This window comes from Monodon monoceros, unplaced genomic scaffold (assembly GCF_005190385.1).
Source record: "Monodon monoceros isolate NGI ecotype Baffin Bay Population unplaced genomic scaffold, NGI_Narwhal_1 Super_Scaffold_12, whole genome shotgun sequence".
Lineage (NCBI taxonomy): Eukaryota > Metazoa > Chordata > Mammalia > Artiodactyla > Monodontidae > Monodon > Monodon monoceros.
This window is the reverse complement of record NW_021703768.1, coordinates 147,187,935-147,212,398: the sequence shown is the minus strand read 5'-3', so window position 1 is coordinate 147,212,398 and position 24,464 is coordinate 147,187,935. Positions and strand designations below refer to the sequence as shown.

The 24,464-nt window shown below is 49.4% G+C and overlaps 1 protein-coding gene and 1 pseudogene across 1 annotated transcript in view; one reads left to right on the top strand and one right to left on the bottom strand.

The window, feature by feature from the left end:
* Positions 1-6,596: 6,596 nt before the first annotated feature.
* Positions 6,597-24,464, bottom strand: part of NEURL1B (neuralized E3 ubiquitin protein ligase 1B) — a 37,923-nt gene continuing 20,055 nt past the window's right edge. Inside the window, exons 3-5 of the mRNA XM_029218406.1 lie at positions 10,747-11,466; positions 8,515-8,640; positions 6,597-8,144 (exon numbers count right to left, since the gene is read on the bottom strand). Coding sequence (XP_029074239.1) covers positions 7,900-8,144; positions 8,515-8,640; positions 10,747-11,466 — 1,091 coding nt within the window. The 3' untranslated portion in view covers positions 6,597-7,899. The remainder of the gene's footprint in view (positions 8,145-8,514; positions 8,641-10,746; positions 11,467-24,464) is intronic.
* LOC114891687 lies at positions 17,813-18,544 on the top strand (annotated as a pseudogene).

Genomic DNA, 24,464 nt, shown 5'->3' with positions numbered 1-24,464 from the left:
AGGTGTGGGTGTGTGACAGAGATTGGTTCAGGGATTAAGCTTTTAGATTAAGTTCTGGGCAGACTCTGCCTCTGAGACCTAAGGGAAAGGGTGAAAATGTGCCTCTGAAAGATTTTGCCTCTTTACTCTGGAACAGGCACACCTGGGGTCTCATACTACTTCTACCTTGGAGGGAGCCTGGTTTCCTCCCTGTAAAATGAGGAGACAAATATTGTGGTGAAGATTCATTGAGAGAATGTGTGAAAATCACGGTTTCTCCTGCTTGATAAATGCTGGTTCATTTCTCTTACCCTACTGTTTCCAAAATTCAATGTCACCTAGCTGGGCTGTTCTAACAAGCCAGGAAGAACAGCCCTGGGCAGCAACTTCTCTTCTTCCTTCCCCCCACTCCTGATACCACTGCAAGGCTCCACCCCAGAAATCTGGGCTCTAAATCCTGGCCTGGAGGAAGCCCAACCAAACTGGTTAGCCTGGCCTGGTCTCCACTAGAAACTAGCAAGCCCTTATCTCCACCGTGACTAAATTTGGATCTCAAACGCAGACAATCAGCCTGGGAATTCCTGATGAATTCTAGCAAGGGCCAGCTGTTCCTGTCGGGTTTTACAGAGTAGGGAGATAATTTTTCCAAATAAGAAGTTTAAATTAAAAGTAATAACTGGTCATTATAGAAAAATTGGAAAACATGGCAGAAAAAAAGTTACCAATAATGCCATCTCCCAGACACAACCCCCATGGACATTTTGCTTCTATTCTGTTGGTCATTCCAACGCATGGTTAGGTTTTAGGGCTATTGGTTGTTGTTGGTGGTTTGTTTTGTTTGTTTGTTTGTTTGTTTTACATCCATCCAATCAAAGTGTATGTGCAGGGTTGTTTTTGAGTTGTTGTTGTTGCTTTTTAAATTTTTATTGGGGTATAGTTGATTTACAATGTTGTGTTAGTTTCAGGTATACAGGAAAGTGAGTCAGTTATACATATACATATATCTACTTTTTTTTTTTAAGATTCTTTTCCTATGTAGGCCATTACGGAGTATTGAGTAGAGTTCCTTGTGCTATACAGCAGGTTATTATTAGTTATCTATTTTATATATAGTAGTGTGTATATATGTCAGTCCCAATCTCCCAGTTTATCCCTCCCCCCACTCCCTTATCCCCTGGTAACCATAGGCTTGTTTTCTACGTCTGTGACTCGACTTCTGTTTTGTAAATAAGTTCATCTGTAGCCCCGTTTTTTAGACTCCACATGTAAGTGATATCATATGATATTTGTCTTTCTGTGTCTGACTTATTTCACTCAGTATGACAATCTCCAGGTCCATCCATGTTGCTGCAAATGGCATTATTTTGCTCTTTTTTATTGCTGAGTAATATTTCATTGTGTATATGTACCACATCTTCTTTATCCAATTCTCTGTTGATGGACTTTTAGGTTGCTTCCATGTCCTGGCTATTATAAATAGTGCTGCAATGAACATTGGGGTGCGTGTACTTTTTGAATTATGGTTTTCTCAGGGTATATGCCCAGTAGTGGGATTGCTGGGTCACATGGCAGCTCTATTTTTAATTTTTTAAGGAACCTCCATATTGTTCTTCTTACAGGTTGCACCAATTTACATTCCCACCAACAGTGTAGGAGGGTTCCCTTTTCTCAACACCCTCTCCAGCATTTATTGTTTGTAGATTTTTTGATGGCCATTCTGACCGGTGATACCTCATTGTAGTTTTGATTTGCATTTCTCTAATAATTACTGATGTTGAGTATCTTTTCATGTGCTTTTTGGCCATCTGTATGTCTTCTTTGTAGAAATGTCTATTTAGATCTTCCCCCATTTTTTGATTGGGTTGTTTTTTGTATGTGCAGTTTTATATCTTGATTTTCGCAGTATATTTTAATGTAAACATGTTCCTGTGTTATAAACTCTTTGCTGAGTGCCAGATGCTGTGCCTAGCACATCACCCGCATGATCTCAATAATGCTCACATCCATCCTAAAACCAGGAGCTCATATTATTCTTGCTTTGCAGATGAGAAAACTGAGGCACAAAGAGTTTAAGTGTCTGGCCCAATGTGGAGGTGAGCACCAGGCTGTCTGGTTTCACAGCCCATACTATTTCTCAGGGATATATCTGTATCATGTTTTATTCAACCTTTCTTAGACACCTGTTGTTCCTCCCTGCCCAGCTTTCCTTCAACATTGCTTCAATTTTCCCATGGGGTCTCTGATTCCCACCCCCCCAACCCATAATTCAACAGGTGCGGCTATTGGGTGGAGGTGAGCGCATGTCCTGAGTCTGACCAATCAGAGCCCCGGATCTCCCCAGCTTCCATGATTGGCTAAGGAAGGGGCACGTGATCCAGTTTGGTCCACGCGGGGATTGCTCAAAGGCAGGATATAACCTGGACCTGCTGCCAGCTGTCTTGAGAACGTGTGTGGGAAGTGGGGACAAAAGAAGGCAGAGGCAGAGGGGGAAAGACCACATCCTCTTGCAGCTTTTCAGATTCCGGATCGAAATGCACCCGAAGTGAGTTCTTGGGTTTTGATACTGGACTTCTCAGTTACCTGAGCCTTTTAATTCCCCAAAGCCTGTTCCAGTTGGGTTTCTGTCACTTGTAACCAAGAGCTCTTGGCAAGTACAGTTGGCCCTCCATATCAGCAGGTTCCGCATCTGTGGATTCAACCAGACTCAGATGGAAAATATTTGAAAAAAAAATTCCAGAAAGTTCCAAAAAGCAAAACTTGAATTTGCTGGGCTGGTGATTATTTACGTAACATTTGCCTTGCATTAGGTATTATAAGTACTCTAGAGATGATTTAAAGTATATGGGAGGATATGCGTATGTTATATGGAAATACGACACCATCTTATATAAGGGATTTGGGCATCCGTGGATACTCCAAGGCAGGGTGGTCCTGGAGCCAATCCCCTGATGATAGAATGGTGGGGGACAACTATAAACCCTGGTTGTTGGTCATCAGGCTTGCTTCTAGTTTTTCATCATTATAAATAATGCTGCAATGAACATCTTTACATATAGAGCTTATCCTCAACAAGAATTACTTCCTGGGGATATTTTCTCAGGAGTTACTTGGCAAAAGGCTTGAATATTCTCAGGGTTCTATAGACATTTTGCAAATTGTCTCCTCAAGGCTGGCAATGATTTGTATCCCTCACCTCCACTCCCCAACTGTGTCGGCAACTGTGATTTTTAAAACTGAGTCCTGAAGAGACTTTCTTAACAAGCCAAAGTTGTATTTGTTTTTTTAAACAGGAAAATTATGTTAATATAAAACGGATAAAAACAGACAAAAATCAAAACACACAACACGCAAGAGCACAACACACAGGACCAGTGCAAACCCTTCCCCACCCATTCCCCCCAGGTTTTGAAATCTTTATTACAGATCTCCAAAGATTAGACTGTATTGGAGAGGTCACAGTATTGAATCAGAAAAAGAGACATTTTTAAAAAGGTCTGTACACAGGTAGTGGGGTGGGGCGGGGGACGTACACTTCTTCACTCCAACATCAAATACACAATGCAGAAGGGTTTCAGTGATGAGCACAAATTTCTAGAACACTACCACGTATGCTAGTCCCCGGCCCACTTTTTAAAGTTGCTTTCAAAAAGGATTAAAAGTGCACAGACACTTTCATAAGGCACAGACAAATTGTTGTACAAGTCATCTCACTAGGGACTTGGGAAAGACGGTGAGAAAATTAAATACCGAGAGATGCCGGGAGGACACGTGTTCCTGAGCCGGAGTCCTTCTGCCAGAACCGGGTCAGAGACAGGATTGAGCAGCGGAAGGTGACTGCCTCTCATTTGCCAAGAGTTTGCACAACCCTATTCTGGAACTGACTGGGGGTTCTCTGTCGACTTGGGGATTGATTGCCAGCCACCAGTCCCAAGGCCTGAAAGTAGCAGGTAGCTACCTCCCTGTGTCTCCCTGGCAAGACCTGAAGGCGATTATCGGTCGGTGGGGCTCTTGAGGGTTCTGTCCAAGGCCATTTCGGCAGCAACTCAGTGACTACGAGATGCCCGGCATTCCTAATTCAGAGAAGGCTTTCTGAAGTGTGCAGGGGGCTCTGGGTCTGGAAAGCAGTTGTGTACTCACTAAGATAGACCCCCGAGGCAACAGAATGGCCAGGAAAGCCCATGGACTCTGCCCCAAATGTCTCATAATATCACTCCCTCTGACATTAGAGCTGGGGTCCTGTCCTCTCAGCTCCGTCCTCCCAGCACCCCACGCCTGGTGGGCACGCAGCAAATGTCTGTTGAATGACTTTGCGTGCATGTATGCATGGTGTTTTACCAAACCCTGAAGACTCAACCTGATTTCTGATTTACTCAGTAAATCTTTAACGAGTACCTACTAAGTGCTACCACAGGACCCAGCACTAGATGGGTCAAATACAAGTTTACAAATCTGCCCACCTCCTGCTCTGGACTGCGAGCTCCCTGCAGGCCTTGTCTTTAGACCCGGTTCCCATCCCTTTGTCCAGAACACAGGCCACGCTGACCAGTGGTTGTCGGATGACTGAAAAAGCATTGCTGTACTTAGGGGAGCAGCTGCCCTGGGTAGCTAAATCCCAGAAGACTCCCAGTTCTGAGAATGGGCTAGAAAAAGGAGTTTGTCTTGACTTGGAAACAGCTCAATTTCTCTGGTGGTTCAGAATGAACAGGCACCAGACCACAACAAAGGGGGCATCCTCTGGTCTTCCTGTCCTCGCGCTGGGGGCCATACTTAGGGGTTGGTGGTCATGAGGCCCAGGAAGGTGGTGGGACAAGTGTCTCCCCAAAGTTGCCTCTGATGGGCACCCCCATGTAACAGGAGGAGGCTTGGGTTGGACCCAAGCTCACACGTGGCTCAGCTCTGCCGGGAGAAGGTGGGCAGTAAGCAGATAAGCCTGAAAGGAAGGACACTTGTGCTCCCAGGGTTCCGGGCGGCACAGGGGCCGCATTCTGGGGCTGGAACCCTCACACAGGGGCGGGTGCCCAGCTCTCTCCAGGCGCTGCCCAGGTGAGCTTCAAGGAAGAAAACTCAAGCAGTCTCGAGCTTTCTGGGCTCGGGGCCAAGCAGCGGAGAGCGTGGGTTTTGGCATCACGCGCTCCTGGGTTTGAAGCCCAGTCCTGTCACCCCCTGCTTCACTTCCAGCACCTTAGTTCTCTTACCTGCCAACTGGAGATAGTGTCGTATTTCACTGATTCTAGGAGCACAGCTTCTCCACTTATGTCGGAGTAAAATGAATCGAATAGCTGTGGCACCTTATAGTTGAAATCGGCAGTGTTTTTCCCTTAGTGGTACATAGAATGGTGTGTTTTGTCATCAGTGGTGTCTTTGATACGACTCAATATGGTACTAAGACCTCCCTCACAGGATTGACATGGGGATGCACCTCTCCAGCCCAGTGCCGGGCACACAGTGATGCCAAATAAAGGAGAGTGGTTCCCTTCCTTCTTCCATCCTGCCCCCTCTCCAGACAGAACCTAGAGGGCGGTGTGGGCAGCTCCTCTGCAGCGCTGAAGAAATCAGTTTAGAGCATCAGGAAATGTCTGGTTTTTAGAAGATAAACACACCCTTAATTCCTCTTGGAAACAGGGAGGCTATTTATAGCAGCTGCAGAGCATGTTAAACAGGCCACCAGCTCCTTTCTTCCCAGGTAATAGGTCACCAGGCACATGGTCTGGTCCACCCTGGGTCCAGGCCCTTGATCCCTGGATTCCTGGCAGTGGTTGCACTGACCCTGGCTGGAACCCGAGGGGACAAGAGAGAGGAGCTGGCTCCCCCAGGCCGCCGAGACCACCGGGGCTTGTGACTGTGGCTCAATCCAGTCAGTGGAGCTGCTGCCTGGAGAACCACGGTCCTGTGGGTGACTAGCCCTCTCACATGGGGCCTGTGCGTGGCCTTGCCCACACCCAGCACGTGGGGGAAATGGAAGGCTCCAGCGGACCAAATTCAGCTGGGTGCCGAGCGCCGCCTAGGTTTGCAAACTCTTATCTTGGCAAATGCTGGGGTGCCAGTCACTCCCCTAAAGATTCTGCTGCAAAATTAAAACCTGGGCATGTTTCCCAAGTTCATAAGGGAAAAAGAACTAATCAGGGATCCTTGAAGGGGCAAGAGGAGGGTTTCTGAAGTTGAGATCAGGTCGGAATACCAGGCAGAAGAGAAGCAGATGGTCCAAGACCTGGAGCATCACAAGGGCAAGGACTGACTGGCCTTATGGGCCTTGATCTGACGAGGGGGACCCCAGACACGCAACCAACACTTGTTACATGAAGGCAAAAACTCTGAATGTCCTCCCTTCCCTGCTTCCCTCAACAGAGGAACAGATTAAGAATTGGACTAAAAACAATACCTGCTCTTTGCAAGGTGTCTTGGGCCTTTTAAAATGTGCCAGTCCTGCCAAGAGCTCTGGAGTGGGCAGGTAGCAGGCTTCCTCTTGGACAGATCGGGAACTGAGAAACAGAGAGGCCCAGGGACCTCCCTAAAGGTACAGCACAAGACAGGGCAGAGGTGGGGCCCAGAAGGGAATTGCAGGCCTCCCAGCCCATCAGCTCAGCTGTGGTCCGGGAGTCTGCAGAGATGGGCCCAGGCAGGGGGGAGGGGGGAGGGGAGGGGGAGGAGGGGGTTGGGGCAGGGCCAGGGTCCCAGGAAGTGCCCAGCAAATAACCCTGGGGAGGGGGATAGTCCCAGTGTCAGCATTTTCAGCGAGTGTCTCAGTTCCTAGTTAACACCCTAATGAACAGTTAACATCTTAGTAATCACCAGGGGGAGATAAGCTGAGAATCAGGACAAAGACTGGTTGCAAAGCCCTGCTTCCTTCCCCTACTTGGCCAGCAGGTCATCCTGGTGATGCCCACAGCCGTTGGCAAATGCCAGGCCCCGTATTTCAGCAGGAAATATGGAGAGCTTCGGAGTGACCCTTTCCAACCCCAGGTGGCTCACCGGCATCTAGGATTCTTTCCCCCTGCCCCAGGAAAAGGGAACCTGTTGCTTGTCTTCTCCTTGGAGACGGTGAGGATGCTACAGACTAAAAGCATATAGGGATGGAGTCAAGGGGTGGTGTGCTTGTAATTAGGCTGTCTGGGGCTGAAGGGGTGACAAGGCTTCTGGAGAAGACACCGCCCAGAGCTCTGGCCCCAGCACCCAGTCAAAACTCCTCTCCAAGACTGAGTTAGAAACTGAAAAAGCAAATTGTTCTCTTATGTTCTCCGCCCAACTACTCCCCAAGGAGTTGCCGCTTCGGAGCTGTAAACAATGAGCTATTTTTTCCTCGCCTTAGAAAATCTGAGTGTCCCTTTTCTATACCACCTGAGGGAGTTCTGTTTAGGTGCAGGCTTTGTACATTCAAAACCAGCTGACGTCACAGCCCTGTAAAGTGAACAACTTCTAGTCACGCTACCGTCTGGGCTCCGGATTGCACATTCCTTAGTGTTAAATAACCTCCTAGAGCCAGGATCCCTGGATAAATACCTACACGTTCTCTCTAGGTCATTCTCACACACTCGCCCTCTCTGGACTGTCTCCCTCCCTCCCCTCCCCCTCTCTCACACACACTCAACCCAACCCCAGCAAAAGGCATTGCACACAGGACGCCATTTCTCAGCTGAGAGGTCACCGGGGGACAGGGCAGTCTGCCAGGCAGTTCCTGAGCTCGCTCTTGGGACGGCCTTTTGGGGGCAAAGCACTTTCGAGCCAGAAGCAACCCTCACTTGGACTGAGACCCCCGGGGGCCTCGTGTCCACGAGTGTCACGCCTTGCCCACCACTGGAGAGCGGCAGGCAAGATAGCTGCTGCCCTTGGACTCCCCGGCGGCCATGGTGGTTGCCCGGCCCGGGGTGGGGGTGGGCTTCAGAAAGGTGACCTTGCTCTGGTCAAGGCCGTCGGCGGGCCAGGCTACGGCCTGTAGATCTTAATGACGTCCTTGATGGGCCGCCGACAGATGGGGCAGGAGGCCCGGGCCTGCCTCTTGAGCCGCAGGCCGCAGCCGTGGCACAGGCACATGTGTCCACACGTGTAGATGACTGTGTCCACTTCGCCATCGAAGCACACCGCGCACTCGCTGTTCTTGCTGCCCGCCAGCTCCGGTGGGGAGAACACGGGGGACACTGGTGGGCTCAGTGGGGAGCTGGGGGCCGTCACTGCAGAAAGGGGGAACAGGCAGACCTTAATCCGTGGTTCTCAGGTGGGCTCTGCTGGGGCAATCCCAAGAAGGCAGGGCTTCTATGGCAGAATCCATGGGAGGACAACTTTGGGAGACAGCAGTTTTGGTTATTCTCCTGGGTTTTGCCCCCTTTCCTACGCTCCTACCCCCAAGCATCAAGCACCATTATCACCCTCTGGGATGCCATATCCAGATGTTTCTCCTCCCTACAGCTGAAGAAGGAAAGGATGCGGGGGAAAGGCAGCCACCTTATTTAGCCCCAGGAAGGGCTGGTACAGCCACCAGGGCGAGCCCCTGTCTCCCTGCACCCTCCACTCCCCCATCCCTGAAGGTTTGCCCTTCCTTACCCAGGGATGATTCAGATGCCGAGGAGGACTGGTTGACACTGAAGGCCATGTCGGAATCGCTATCGTCCTGGGAGCCACTGAGGGATCCTGATGGGGATGTGGTTGCAGGGCTGGACTGCAGGGTGCCTGAGACCAAAGAGACTCCATCAGGGGCAGTGGGAGGTGGGCTCTGCTCTGCTAGTCCCTGGCTCTCCACTGCTTTGCACCTTCACGTCCTCATGTATCTAATGGGAGGACAAGAGCTACCTCACAGGGTTCTGCTAAGAACTGATGGAATCGTACATGTGTGATAGACATCTGGTCTTTGCTGCCTAGCCTCCATTCTTGTTCATTTCAGAAACAGCACTGGAATTTTGTTTGAGGCACTACTTCACCCTCACACACACGATCTAGGCCAGGCCAATAAGAACTTCCACCCTTGGTCTCAGTGGTGGTTCAAACAAGGCCTGCAAGGCCAAATTCTGTGACTTTTACTAGAACTACTAGGAAAGAAGGGGCCCATTCCATTGGGAGGTGAGCCTGGTGCTGTAGGGCCTGCCTGAGAGTCAAGCCAACACAGAGGAAAGTACAGCTTTCAGGTGGAATCCTGATGACATCCTTTCAACACCTAGATCCAGCTGTTCCTGAATCCATCCAATATACTCCCAGACTTCTGAGGCATGTGTGTACCCCCCCAAATTCCTTCTTTGCTTAGGGCACTGTGAGTGGGGTTTCGTTACTTGCAACTACAAGACTCCCAACTAGTGTTCAACATGGATGGGTCTTCTTCCCTGAAGTCACTGTTGGTTCAGATAATGATGGGTTATCTCTGATGTGAAGAGACATGCCCCTTCCCTTACCCTACTTGAGGATGGATGGACAGATTACAGAACCAGGGTTGCTGTCAGACGGGGATCAGGAGGGCAAGTCCCTGGCCTCTAAAAGCAGTCACTTCCTTTCTAGCTTCTCCTGCCTTCTCTTCCTGACCACTCAAAGGCTCATCGTGGTTCTTCTGGAGGTGCTGGGGAGGGGGAGAGAATGACTCTAGGCTTAGTTCTTGCAAAGCCCCAGTGGGAACCTGGACAACTCATCTCAGGCTGAAATGATGACTATTGTCTGATGGTCCCTTAAAAAAACAAAAAACAAAAAACAAAAAACCCCAAACCAACCAAATTACAACCACCACTACCCTGTTCCTCCTCTGTCCTCAGTCAAACAGCAACAGTCACTGTCGTGACTATTGCTACTTATTAAACATGCCGCATGTGGCAGGCACCTGCTTAAAAGCATTACATGCACCTCATCATTTCGTCCTCACAACAACCCCACGATGCACGCCATCACTCCCTTTCTACACTGAAGGGAACTGAGGCTCAGGGATTCTCTGATTTGCCCAGCATCTTCATGGCTGACCAGCCACGTGACTGGGAGTTATTTAATCTCCCTGTGCTTCAATTTTCAGGAGGATAAAACTGAATGAGGTGACATATGAAATGTTCATCGTTTCTGTTATCGTTTGGACTTTACTTCTTGAAACACGAACATGGAGCTGTGCTCTCTGGGAACCTTCCCTGATCACCAGCCCCGCTCCACCAAGCTGGCGAGAAGAGAAGCCCCTCTGCTGTAGCGAACACCACACCGTGCAAATCTCCATTTGGGTGTCTGTGAGGACGTGAGGGCGCTCCACGGTCTGTGTCCTCTCCTCTGCTGTGCCCCATCCCACGAGCTCAGGGCCTGGCCCACAGCTGGAGGAGGGTGCTGCGTGTCTATTTGTGGCATGAATGAAGGCAAGACTCAATCTCAAAACGGGATGGTTCAAGCCTGCGTTCCACTTTCTGTGGACGGTGTTATTCTCATTTTCCTCTTTTAAATGTAGTTGTATTTTCTTTTTCTCCTACACTTAATATACATTACATATGTAAAAATATTTATAATAAATCATAATAATGGAAATAAAAATTGCACAGACAATTTACCTGCCAGGCTCTGACACCAGCGGGTACTTGGGTTGGTGTGGACAAAGTGTGGTCCAGGGAGCTACGACAAAGGCATCCCCGGGGCACTGGTTAGAAATGCATCTTCTCAGGACCCACCCCCACTGAATGGGAAACTCTAGGTGGAGGCCAGGTGGTTCTGATGCGCGCTCAAGTTTAGGGGACCACCGGCTGGCCTTCAGCAGTGGCTCCGGCTACCTATCCAGTGGCGCCAGGATTCCCGGGGTGAGCCCCGCAAAAGCGCGGTCGGGGGACTCACCGAGGAGGCGCAGCTGGCCTGCGGCGCCGCCGCTCACGGCGAAGAAGGCCCAGAGCGCCTGCGTGGTGTCGACGCACAGCAGGCGGTCGCGCGGGCGCCCATTGACGCCCAGGAGCACGTCGCCGCCGGGCCGCAGAGTGAAGCTGAGCGCGTCGCCTCCGCTCGGCACGGGCCCGGCGCGCGCCACCACCCAGTACTCTTTGCGGTCGAGCAGCGCGTAGGGGTCGGTGGGCAGCTCGGCGGCCCGGAGCCCGCCCGGGTCGCATGACGTGATGCCGAAGGCCAGCGCACCGGGCGCCGCCAGCCCCGGGCGGCCCACCTCCACGAAGAGGCTCTCGCCGGGCCGCAGCGGGCGCTCGGAGAAGACAAGCGTGCGACCGCCGTCGGGCCGCGGCGCGCAGGCCACCTTGCGGTCGAGCGACAGGCTCACGTCGGGCCCGCGCGTCGCGTGGAAGCGCAGGTCGGCTTCTAGCAGCGCCGGCGACGACGAGGGCCGCGGGCGTTCGCGGGGCCCGCACGGGATGGCGGCGGCCGCGTGGTCGGCGAGCGGCGGGCCCGGGGCGCGGCCCAGAGCCAGGTGGCCCAGCTTGGCCACAACCTGGTTGTTCTCCAGCTCGTTGTTGTCGAAGTTAGCGGCGTCGTGGCTGCTGGGCGGCAGGCACGCGCTGAAGCGGGCCTGGCCGAGGCGCGCGGGCGTCAGCGTGTCGGCGAACCCGCTCTCTGCGCGGGGAGGGCAGAAGAAGGGCAGTGAGGGCGCAGCCGGCCAGGAGCCCCCGCCTTTCCCTCCCCACGCCCCCACCCCCACCTGAGCCCTCCCTTTCTTCTTCTGATTCCTTCGTGAGGTTATTTAAGATCCTCAGGTGCACAGAATTGGATCAAGCATCATCCCGAGTGCACCTGACTATTCTTATCTTTGGGACGGGCAGATGAGGCCCTTCCTCCCTTTTCCTCCCTCCTTCTCGTACTCCCATCCCTCCATCCTTTCCTCTCCCTCTTTTCTGTCTTCTCGTCTCCCTTTTTTTCTTTCCCCCTTCTTCCTTCCTCCCACCCCCCTCAGAGGTTTTCATACTTTTGAAGATTTTTTTTCTTTTAATTGGTGTTAGTTTCTGCTTCATAATAAAGTGAATCAGCTACACATACACATATTTAAAGGGCATTTAAAAATCATTATTGTCTGCTTCCCCAACTAGAACATAAGCTCCAAGGGAAAGAGCAAACCCTTGGGTTTGTGGCCTTACTGTGTGACAGGTTATTTTAAGCTCCTTTTCACAGGTTCTCATTTAGTCCTCATACAACCTGTGAGGTGTGTACTGTTATCACCCACCATTTGGTAAAGAAGGGAGCTGAGGCACAAAGGGGCTAGGGAGCACGACCAAGGTTGCACAGCAATTAAGTGGCAAAGTCAGGACTCGAACCCGGGGCTGTCTGGTTCCATGCTGCTTCTGAAAGAAGGCGGGGCATGGGCCTGTCCTCACTGCTGTGTCTGCAGCAGGGAGCACAGTGCCTGGGTGCTACCCCACCTTTGAATGTGTAAGGTTTCTGCAAGAAATGGCCTCATTGTATAGGACAGGAAACTAAGGGGGCGTGTTTTAAAAGTCACAGTCATGAAAATATTTTTGAATAATTTTTAGTAACATGAAAAAATGCTCTTGATCTATATTAAGTAAAAAAGCAAATAAAAATAGTGTTTGTCATCCAGCTCTTCATACTTTGGTATCAACAGATTACTTGTTGACTGTCCCTATCTAGAATGTGAGTCCCTGGAGGGCCGTGTCTGTGACAGTCTGTTCACCACCAAGTTTCAGGGCTTAGCAGAGTGCTTGGCAGATAGCCTTCATTATTATGTAGTTTACTGGATGAATAAATGAATGAGGTCTCTAGCAGAGACTGACTGCCTCTCTGAATAACAAAGATATCAGGGAAAGAAAGTATTTTGAAGTTGTTTTTGTGATCAAAATTTTCTTGTTAACCAAAGCAAGTAAAGGAAGCAAGAAAAAGTGTTACTCAGACTTTTTAAACCAAACCACTCTAGCTAAGATTTTGTTACCATTCTGTAATTTATATCATGGGGAAAAAAATATTTCTTCCTCTTTAGTTTTCCAAATATAAAATTAAATCATAATAACAAACATGGTTTTGCAAAAAACATGCCCTAACCCCTGGTGAGAGCCTCATATGTTACTCCCTACCCCTGCTCCACACAGGGCAGTTTGCAAACTGGCCATCCAAGTTCTGATGCTGGGTCACAGACCTGTCTGGTTGGCCTACTGGTGTTTGGGTTTTTTTTTTTCTTTTTTTTAACTTTTTATTAAAAAAAACCCAAACATACAAATAGTATAATGAATGCTGTTTACCCAGATTCAACAATTACCATTCATGGCCAATCTTGTTTCACTGACGCCCCTATCAGTTCTCCCTCCTATATTATTTTGAAGCAAATCCTAGACATGCCATTTTATCTCAAAAAATTTCAGTATGTCTCTCTAAAATTTAAAGACTTCTTGTCATACTGTGTGTGAGAATATGCTTTTTTCCCAGTTTCTTTGAATGAAGGTCCAAATAAAGCCCACTCATTGTCACTGGCCTCTTTTAAGCTATGGTTGCCTCTTCTTTTTTCCCCTTCCAGGGGTTTGTTGAATAAATCACCCCTTGGTCTTTCAAAATATTTTTTGGACTAGTGGCCAGTACTTAAGAGTCAGGAGATTCACTTTACACTGGATTTATAGCCTCTCTTGGAAAATCAGGTCTAGTGACACAGGACCTGAATTCTCGCCTGTCATCAATGGGTTACAGCTTGCCCTTTTGCTGAGGTTGTTTGCTCTCCTTCCCCATGGCCCTGAGCTGGCCCCTTCACCCATCTCAACTACTTGCTTGGGATCTGTGGACATTTGAATTTGTCTTGCGTTAGTGGATGCTTCCCCATAACCTGAGGGAAGAAGTAGGATTTCAGTTTGGTCCTTTTAAAAAGTATGTATGTGTGCGTGTGTCTGTATGTATCTGTCTATAATACTATATGTGCATAGGAAATCAAGTTCTAGAGAGACAACAAAATGTTAATGGTCATTATCTCTCAGGTGGGTGAGGTTATGAGGGATTTTCTTCAGATTTTTCTGTATTTTCCAACTTTTCTACAGTAAACATATACACTGCAAAGTTTTATCATCAAAAACCCCAAAATTTTGAAAAATCAAGTTTTCAATTAATATTTAACAATGAGGGGAAAATGCCCGTGATATAATATTAAATGAACAGCTGAGGATACAAAACCGAATATATGATTTGATTCTAATTATGTGGGAAATATATGCATGGGATACAGAGGAAAGACATAGGAAGGAAATACATAGAAATTTGAGGGTGGTTATCTCTGGGTGGAAATTTGCTTCTTTATGGTTTTCAGATTTTCTCATTTTTCGCTAATGAACATGCACTGATTTTGTAATCAGAAAAAAAACATGCATAAAAGCAGACTAAAACAAGCACTTTTTTTGAAAAGGCATTTTAGACAAGTGGATGTTTCTGGGAGCCTCTTGGCGTAATGCATTTTCCCAGGGCTCGCTGCCCTACTACAGTCATCCTGCGAGGCCAAGCCTAAAGGCATTAGCCATGGCTTGCCCTGGGCCTCTGCTCTTGCCAACACACTCTGCTTCGGTCCCCCACCCCCAAAGCTCTTCCTCCCGGCCCCTAACAGCTCCACGTAAGAGCCTGTCCTTCAGTATAGCATCCTAATTGAGAGCGTGGCTTGGAGATGGGTACACTTAGGTTCGAGTCTTGGCTTCAGCCCTTCTTGGCTATGTGACTTTAGGTAAGTCACTTTACCTCTTGAAGTCTCAGCTTCCTCAGCTTAAATATCGTATATGAACGCATATATGTGGAACCTAGAAAAATGGTACAGATGAACCGGTTTGCAGGGCAGAAATTGAGACACAGCTGTAGAGGACAAACGTATGGACACCAAGCGGGGGAAGGGGTGGGGGCGGGGGCGGTGGTGGTGGTGTGACGAATTGGGAGATGGGGATTGACATGTATACACTAATATGTATAAAATAGATAACTAATAACCTGCTGTATAAAAAAAATAAAATAAAATTTTTTAAAAAAATGGAATAATGATGATACCTGCCCCCCACACTCCCACCCATGTTGTTATAGAGATTAAATTAGATGCTTTTATAAAGAGTCTAGCACAGGGGTCTCAACCCCTGGGCCACGGACCCGCTATCAGTCTCCATGGCCTGTTAGGAACCAGGCCGCACAGCAGGAGGTGAGCAGAGGGCAAGCGAGCGAAGCTTCATCTGTATTTACAGCCGCTCCCCATTGCTCACATTACCGCCTGAGCTCTGCCTCCCGTCAGATCAGCGGCGGCATTAGATTCTCATAGGAGCGCCAACCCTACTGTGAACTGCACATGCGAGGATTTAGGTTGCACGCTCCTTGTGAGAATCTAATGCCTGATGATCTGAGGTGGAGCCAAGGCGGTGATGCAAGTGCTGGGGAGCGACTGCAAACACACATTATCATTAGCAGAGAGGTTTGACTACACAGAGACCATAATCAATCAATGCACTTGAATCATCCGGAAACCATCCCCCCACCACCCGGTCCGTGGAAAAACTGTCTTCCACGAAACCAGTCCCTGGTGCCAAAAAGGTTGGGGACCGGTGGTCTAGCACAGAGCATGGCACAAAGTGCTCAAAACATGGTAATTATCATTATTCCTTAAACGTCTATTAACAAAATGTATAGAGCACTTGCCATGTGCCAAGCACTGTGCTGGGCACTGGCTGAAGAGGAGAACAAGCAGGCATGGCCTCTGGGTCCATGGAGCTCTCATTGCAGTGGGAGAGACAGATTTTAATGAAGCAACTGACAGAAAACTAACTCTTCTTCCAAACTGTGATGACTGCCACCAAGAGCTGCCGTCTCACGATGCTCTGAAAGACGGGCACATTCCAGTGGGGAACTCAGACTCCGAGAGGCAAGGTGAGTTACTCCAAGTCACACAGCCAGGAAGTGATAGAACTGGGATTCTCTGTGTATGTCAAAGGGGGACTTGGTCAGAAGTGGGGCCTGAGAGTGGGTCAGAACAGCCCAGTCTCTGATCACGGAGCTATGACACGAAGGCTGAGGGAGTGGTGGCGGGGAGGTAGAGAGTAAGCATTTCAGGCAGAGGGAACAGCATGTGTGAAGTCTCTGAGGCGGTGAAAGCTATGTTTTTGAGGCTGGTGCTACAGAGTATGTGACAGCACTTAACCTGGGACCTGGCAAACAGTAGCCCCTTGGAAAAGCTTGGGTCTCCTTCCTTTATATAAGGAGCTTTGTCCCTATCAGGCATTGTCCCTGAGTGAGACAGGCCCAAGATAGCAGAGTGCTGGCCTAGGCCCGACCCTTCAGAATCCACCTCTCAAAGCTTCTCTATGGAGAATCAGCCAGCTGGCTACAGGCAGAAATCCAGCCACATCAAGAGGCCATCAAGGAAGCTTATCAGAACTTCCTGGCTCTAACCTGTGACTCGTCTCCAAATCCACTCCCTGGACCTGATGAAAGTATACACAACCATTTACTTGAGCACCTACCAGAAGCACCTCCCTGCACTCATTACCCTTATCAATCCTTACCACTATCCCACGCGGCTCTGCAAAATGGGCATATTTCATAGTGGGGAAACACCGAAGCTTTGAGAGATGAAGTGAGTTATTCAAGGTCACACAGCCAGCGGTGACAGAAATGGGATTCCATCTCAGGCTACGCAACTCCAAAGCCGGGCTCCTTATGACAAGCAACGCTGCCTCCAAAATTCAGCTGTCCTTGTTCAACTCTTACAGCTGCCCAGCATGGGGACTCAGCCTCAGGCCAAGTGGAGTTGTGGTCCCCAGGGACCTAATATCTCTGAGAGGAAGGGTCCAACAAGTACCCCCCCACCCCCCGCCATGATCATCCACCAAGCACCATCATGCAGCAGCAGTCCGACGCCAGGCGCGCGGAGGCTGGAATGGCTGGGATGGGTGCCCTGACCTCCCACTCTCCCTGGGCCACCTCCAGGGCCTGCCTCTGGCCTGGGATGGAGCTCAGTTCTTCCCTTTCTTTCTCTTCCCTGGCTCTCTCAGGTCAACTATGTCTGGGCCTGGAGGTAAAGCAGAATTTATGCCCCAAGAGAAACCATCTGTGTGTGAAGATGAAAATGAAGACTGGAAGAACTGGAGACAGAGGGGACCATCCATCAGTCACTTCCGTGTCTCAGAAGGACTGCTTTGGGCCGTGTCCTGGAGGCAGAAGTGACAGGACACGCTGACGGAATGATTGCCGGGGGAGGAAAAGAGGAGTCCAGCATGACCCCGGAGGTTTTGGCTGAGGCACCACGTGGGTGGTGCCATCTACAGACAACAGGGATGGCTGTGTGAACGTGTTCCATGTGGGAAGCCTCTCGGACGCCAGAAGGAGATGTGAGTAGGCGGAGGGAACTCTGGAGTTCAGGGGAGGTGTCAGGGCTGGGAATATGGATTTGGGAGCCAACAGCTTAGAGATGGAACTCAAGGCCCAGCGACAGGCTCATATCATCTGGAGAAAGAGGGTAGATGAGAGAAATGGCCTTAGGCACTTATCTATGTGCATGTTGTAGTATATGATTTAAAAGTAAGAAGGAGGGCTTCCCTGGTGGCGCAGTGGTTAAGAATCCACCTGCCAATGCAGGGAACACGGATTCGAGCCCTGGTCTGGGAAGATCCCACATGCCCCGGAGCAACTAAGCCCGTGCGCCACAACTACTGAGCCTGTGCTCTAGAGCCCGTGAGCCACAACTACTGAGCCCACGTGCCACAACTACTGAAGCCCACGCGTCTGGAGCCCATGCTCTGCAACAAGAGAAGCCACGACAATGGGAGGTCTGTGCACCACAACGAAGAGTAGCCCCCGCTCGCCACAGCTAGAGAAAGCCCACGCACAGCAACGAAGACCCAACACAGGCAAATATAAAAACACATAAATAAATAAATTTATTAAAAAAAATAAAAGTAAGAAGGAAAGAGAATGAAGAGGGCCTAGGATAGAATCCTGGAGCTGTCAGCATATGGAGACAGGCAGGGGAGGAGCCAGCAAGCGGGCCAAGGAGGAGAGGCTCAGGAGGTGGGAGGAAAAGCAGGAGCTTTGGAGGCCCGGAGCCACGAGCAGGTCAGAGAGGCGGGGAGAGGTGTCCTGTGGCAGCAGGGAGAGGCCTGGTGGGAGGATGGAGACGACAGCTCTGGATTTGGCAGCACGAGGCTGAAGGGTGAGTTTGCAGGCTGAAGTCCAGTGAAGCGGTGTGGACGGCTCTATTGCAGCCAGGTTTCAGCACATTAGGGAGGAGTTTGATAAAATTGGAGTGAGAAGGTTTCTGCTGGTCCACGAGCACTGGCCACCCCGTGTATTACTGCCACAGCTGGGAACAACTTTCTTCAACGCACCTGGTGGTGCCCTAAGCCAGGAGAAGATGAAGTTGAAGGGCTAAAACTCTCACTGGCCGAGATACTGGGGCATCACGGTGGGTCCTGCCAGACTGGGTCATTGATGGCTACATGGGTAACTAGTAGCGACCAAATGTTGAACCTCCTCAGTATCCGTATATTCCTGCACACATTACAAAGCCTAAGGAATATAAGCAGTTGTTTTTGGTTTAACTTCAAGAGAAAGCCTTGTTTGCAGAACCTAAAAATTACAAGCTGGTAGCTGCCCCATTGTTTGAATTGACGATGCACCAGGCTACAGATCCACCATTTCTTGTCTCCCTCAGCTTCTGAGCAGGTTCCATTTTACCTACAACTGAAATCCTTTGCCAGTGCAGAGGTGGAAGAAGCTGTCTCTGGGAGCACACCTATACGCAGTGTAGAATAAACATGGTAGAAAATGTGCTTTGGGGATATCTCTTCCCCAGTCCTTAAATTGCCAACTATACTTTCTGTTGTTTGAAAAGTAAATAATATGAAGAACCAGAGGGTGGTGTAAACAAATGTGATAATGTTTCATTCCCTTTGGGGCCTACTCATACTTTTTTGTATAATGTTAAAGAGAATTGATTTCTTTCTAGTTGTGTTTTCTTTTTAATTTCATATTAAAAATTTTTTTAATCAAAAAAAAATTTCACGGTGGCACAGTGGTTAAGAATCCACCTGCCAACGTAGGGGACATGGGTTCGAGCCCTGGTCCGGGAAGATCCCACATGCCGCGGAGCAACTAAGCCCGTGCGCCACAACTACTGAGCCTGTGCTCTAGAGCCCGTGAGCCACAACTACTGAGCCCACGCGCCACAACTACGGAAGCCTGCGTTCCTAGAGCCCGTGCTCTGCCACAAGAGAAGCCACCCAATGAGAAGCCCGCGCACCGCAACAAAGAGTAGCCCCCGCTCGCCGCAACTAGAGAAAGCTGGTGCGCAGCAACGAAGACCCAACACAGCCAAAAATAAATAAATTAATAAAAAAAAATAATTTAAAAAATATTTTTAAAAAAGTTCACTGGGTTGAGCTGAAGAGGGAAATGGGAGGGGGTGGTATAGACAACACCTTTGAGAAAGTTTCTCTCTGAAGGAGAGCAGAGAAATGGTAGTAGCCTGTGAAAGAGATTGTCAAGGGAAGTTTCTTTTAAAGATGGGAGCTACCAGAACCCTTGTATGTGCTCATGGGGATGATTCTGTGGAGAGGGAAAGACAGGCTAGAGAAAGGTGCTGCCAACCAGAGAAGACTGGACCAGGGCAGACAGACCTCGGCTGGTCCCTGGCCAGTGCGGTTTGTGACCTCAGCTTCCTTCTGCAATTTGGGGAGTTTCACACCTGCCTCACAGGCCCACGGGGAGGACGAATGGCAGAGCTGTGGAAGGAGCAACCACGTGCCTGGTGCCATGCCCAGCACAGAGTGGGCCTTTAGGGGCCCCTAGTAGGACGTGGCCACAGAGTGGAGCTCTCACTCCTGACTGGGAAAGGATAAGCCTTCGGGGTACCCTACCAGGCAAATGCCTTCCTGTGGGGCTGGGAGCTGGGCGCTGATCTGGGCTGTTTGTAAAGAAAACGTTAACTGCAAAAGCCGATTACCCTCTGCTGCTCCCCAGTGGGGCTCCGGATGAAGCCAGCTGAAGCCGCTCCTCCCTGCCTGATGTGGGTGCTCACAGGTCCCAGGCCAAGGCACCTCTCGGGTCCTGGACCAAAGCCCCTTGCCCACCACAGCCACTGATCAGCTGGGTGACCTCAGGCAAATCCCTGCCCCTCTCTGGGCCTCTGTTTCCTTATCTGCAGCATGGAGAGATGCACTCAGACCTGCAGGCTCTGATTTCGATCTACAACTTCAAGTCTTTATCAAGCAGTTTGTTCATAACACTAGTGAACAGATACTGACTCTAGAACCACCAGCTGTTAGGTGACCCTGGCCAAGTTATCCATCCATGCTGGGTCTGCCGATGGGGATGACAGGGTTCTTGTGAGGACCAGAAGACATCACCCAGGTACAGCCCTCAGCGTGGTGTCTGGCACAGAGTAGGCCCAATAAATTAACGAAAGGGCTCAAGGCTTTCAAGGGGGGTTAATTACTCCCTTATGAGGCCTTTGGAGAGCCACTGTTGCTGGCTATCAGGCACCCAATCCCTGCTTCTTCTGGTCTCAGCACCCAACTATTCTTTTGAGGGAACTCCCCCTGCCCCATTTCCACTCATTGCCTTGAGGAGGGAGTCTTAACTTGGCCAGTCACTCTATCCCATCCCTCTGGCCATGGAGATCAACGAGGTTAGATCTTGAGATTTTAGCTAGACCTTGTGGGAAAGCGGCTCTCCTGCTAGTTCGTGGGACATGGGACTGGAGCTGCTGGTGGCCTTGCCCCCAACCCAAAGGGAGAGCCTGGTGGAGGATGACACCAACAAAGACTACAGCTGAGCAAGAAATAAAGGCAGGCCAATATTCTGGGTGCTATTTCTTGGGCCTCTGCATCAAGCCAGTCTAACAGGGAGCTGTTCCCTGGAATTTTCAGTCACAGAAGACATTAATTCCCCACGCCCCCCACCTTTTTTTTTTTTTTTTTTTGCTTGAGTGAGATTGAACTGGTTTCTGTCACTCGCAACCAAAGGTTTCTGACAGCATAGCCTGCGATGCCATGGCCTTGGGCTGGCATTCCATGTTCAGTCTGACCAGCCTTCTACTGCTCAACAGAGGAAGGATGATAAGGCCATGACACTGACCACTAGTGAGCTGCCTGGAAGAGGGACAGGGCTGCCTCAGGACAGCATGGGGCCTGCATTCCAGAGCTCTGGAAAAGGGCTTCCTTGGAGAAAAGGAGCCAGGAGAAGTGTGCATGACCTGGCTGAACCTTCTTCTCCTGTGTCCAAGAACTACTAAAATCAGCAGAAAGTAACCTGGAGCATCAGGAGAAATCAAGGCTCTCAGGATGGACCACTCCAGGCCCCAGTAAGCCCATCCTGGTTGATGCCCCTGAGAACAGTAAACTAGCAGCCACAGGGCAGCCCTGTGGGAGAATGTATCCAGCAATGCAGTTTGCATGGGGGCAACCCAGGTGTCCATCAAGGCGGGAGGCCATTAGAGAACAAGGAAGCAGAGAGACAGATACGGATAAATCTTAAAATGGGGCAAGTGAAAAAAGAAAAATAGAATAAGATCCTTAGCACAATACCATCTACCTATGCATACAAAACAGCTCTACATATTTTTAAAAGACACACACGCCCAAGGGCTGCCAAACATCAGAGTGATGCTTATCTGGGCAGGGGAAGGCGCGAACGGGAGCGGGGATTGGAGATGAAGCAGAAAAGTCAAAACAAGGGAAGGGGCTTGTGTGATGATACCATGCCCTGAACTGAGAGGTCTGAAGAGCTCAGCCTGGTACCAGGCAGGGAGGAGGGACAGGCACCCATGCAAAGAGGATCATTGTGATCACAATCCTGGCTGCACCCTGGGATCACCCGAGGAGCCTTTAAGAAATCTGAATGCCTGGGAGCCACAACCCCCCCCACCACCACCTCCCTGAGGTTCTGATCTAATTGGTCTGGCTGCAACCTGGGAAGTGGGGTTTTCAGAGCCCCCCAGGTGATCTCAACGTGCAGCCAAGGCTGAGAACCACTGAACTAAAGGGTTCTAATCCTGGCTCTGCCACTCACAAGCAAGTCACTTCCCTTCTCCAAGCCCTGGATTCTTTATCTAAAAGGGGCTAAGTTGCCCTATCTTGAGGAAAGACTGAATGTCACAAGAGGGGGCACCTGAGGGTCTGGCCACAGAGAAGCAGTACTCTCTGCTACAGCCGGACCCCCCTGCAGGAGGAATGCTGGGCTGAAAGCACAATTTCATCAGGTAAGAGAAATAGGCAAGGCCTACGAATCCCTTTTTGTTTCTGAGACTTAATTTTGGCTCAAGTTCCAGGGCAAATACAGTGCACCCCTGTCCCACCAGATGGGGAGGACACTTCCCAGATGGGGGTTGCCAGATAAAATATAGGATGCCATGTTACATTTGAATTTCAGATAAACAACAAATTCTTCTCTACCCAATATTCTGTAATAACCTATATGGGAAAAGAATCTGAAAAAGAATGGATATATGTATAAGTGAATCACTTTGCCTTACGCCTGAAACTAACACAACATTGTAAATCAACTATACTCCAATATAAAATCAAAATTAAAAAAAGAAAACAAATTCTTTTATAACGATGTCACAACTCTTGCATGGGGTATACTTGTACTAAAGAGATTATTGATCATTTTTCTGAAATTCAAATGTAACCGGGCATCCTAAACTTGACAACCTTCCCCAGATGCTGCTTTAGCTTGGTGTTGAGGGTCTATCCAGTGTGGTCTGAGAGAGGTGAGGGAGGGATGAGGGGTCCGTATTCTGAAGTTTCACAGCTGAGACCCTCTAAGGGAACTATGTTACCCCCTTGTTCCTACTGAGGAAAAGGAAGCCAGAGGAATTTGCCTGACACTAACATGAGTTGCTTTTTATTTATCCACTTGGTACTGTGGGCACCACCCTCAGAAGCCCAGTTCTTCCAGCAACTGGGAGGGAGGGACCCCCTTTATGGTGGGATTTCTTTGGTTCTCATGTTGTGCCAGCAACAGCAGAGTATCTATTACCCAGGCTCAAACCGTACAAAATCATGACTGTTTCGCTTTCTTCTTATTTTTATTATAACTTTTTTTTTTCTGATTATAAATCATTGTTGATAACTTGGGGGAAAAAAAAGAAGAAGAAAAACACCCATAACCCCTTTACCCCGATGCAATCGATGTCAACTTCCTCTTTCCCTGGGAAGGAAACATTTATTGAGCCTTGATCACATGTCAGTGACCTCTCCATTATCTCATATAACCTTTAGAAAGAAAAATAACTTTATTGCCCTTTCTGATTATAAAAGGGTTTTTACATATATATTAAAAAAGATAACTCATAGAGGTAGTAAAGAAAGAAGTGGAATTCACCTATGATCCCATCACAGAGAGACAGCGTTCCTTCTAATCTCATTTCCCCATCTGCATGTAATTGTGAACATTGCCCCGAGGCACCTGTGCTAGGTGCTCCCTGTCAACCAGCTCACTGCAGGCACTACTGGCAGATAAGGAAACTGAGGCTCATGCCTGCCACCTGCCAATGATGTTCCAGTGGGCCCTCTCCTTCCCTCCAAGGGGCGTGGGATGCTGGAGGGGCTCAATAAAGGCTTGTTAAATGAACAAATGAACGGGAGCAAGAGTCCGTGACTCCTCACAGGCTTGTTCAGTCTCATTAAGCCATCAGAGGCTGCTTCCGATTTGTATCTTTTTTTTTACATTTCCTGGAGGTGAAATACCAAAATCTTCCACGGAAAAGAGTGTAAGGCAACACCGTTCAAATGCCCAAGTAAGGCCGCAGCTTGGAGGGTGGGTAGCTCTTCATAATTTGGTCTGCCTAAGCCTGGATTTCAGGCATGTGCTTCAGCTCCCATGCAAATGGGCAGAGATTCTTGCTTCTTAGCTGTTATTTCTTGAGCGCCTTCTATGTGCCAGGTGCTGTGCTGCATCCCTTTCATACACCATCTCATGTTCCCCTGCCCAACAATCCCACGAGGTGGGTGCTGTCGCGAACTCAATTTACAGATGAAGAAACTGAGGCACAGAGAGGGTTCGGTCACCTGGCTAAGGCCACATAGCTGGCAAGTGGAGAGCCAGGTGTGGAGTAGAGATCCGTGTGACTCCCAACCCTCTGCTCCTAACTGCTCAGAAATTCTGCTGCCTTTCTTCTCCTGGAGAGTTGGGGAGCCTGAACGTATACATCTCCCCTCCCTGCCCAATGGTGGTGTGGGTGGTGGTAGGCAAGGAGCCCGGGGCCAGAGTTTTCCCTCAAGATGCGGGACTGAAAGACCAGAAACAGCCCAAACATTCAGATATACAAACTGTGGTGCATCCATATCACGGAATACTACTGGACAATAAAAAAGGAACAAACTTCTGATACACCATCAACAGGGATGAATCTCAAAGACCTTGTGCTGAGATTAAGAAGCCAGACACAAAAGCATGTACTGTATGATTCCATTCATGTAACGTTCAAGAAGAGGCACAATAATCTATAGTGAAAAATCGGAAGAGTGGCTGCCCCGGGAGAGAGGGGGGCTGCCTCAGAAGGGGCAGGCAGGTACTTTCTTGGCTTATGGACAGGTGTATAAATCTGTCAAAACTCAAACTTTAGATCTGTGCGTTCACTGCAGGTAAATGACATATAGGGC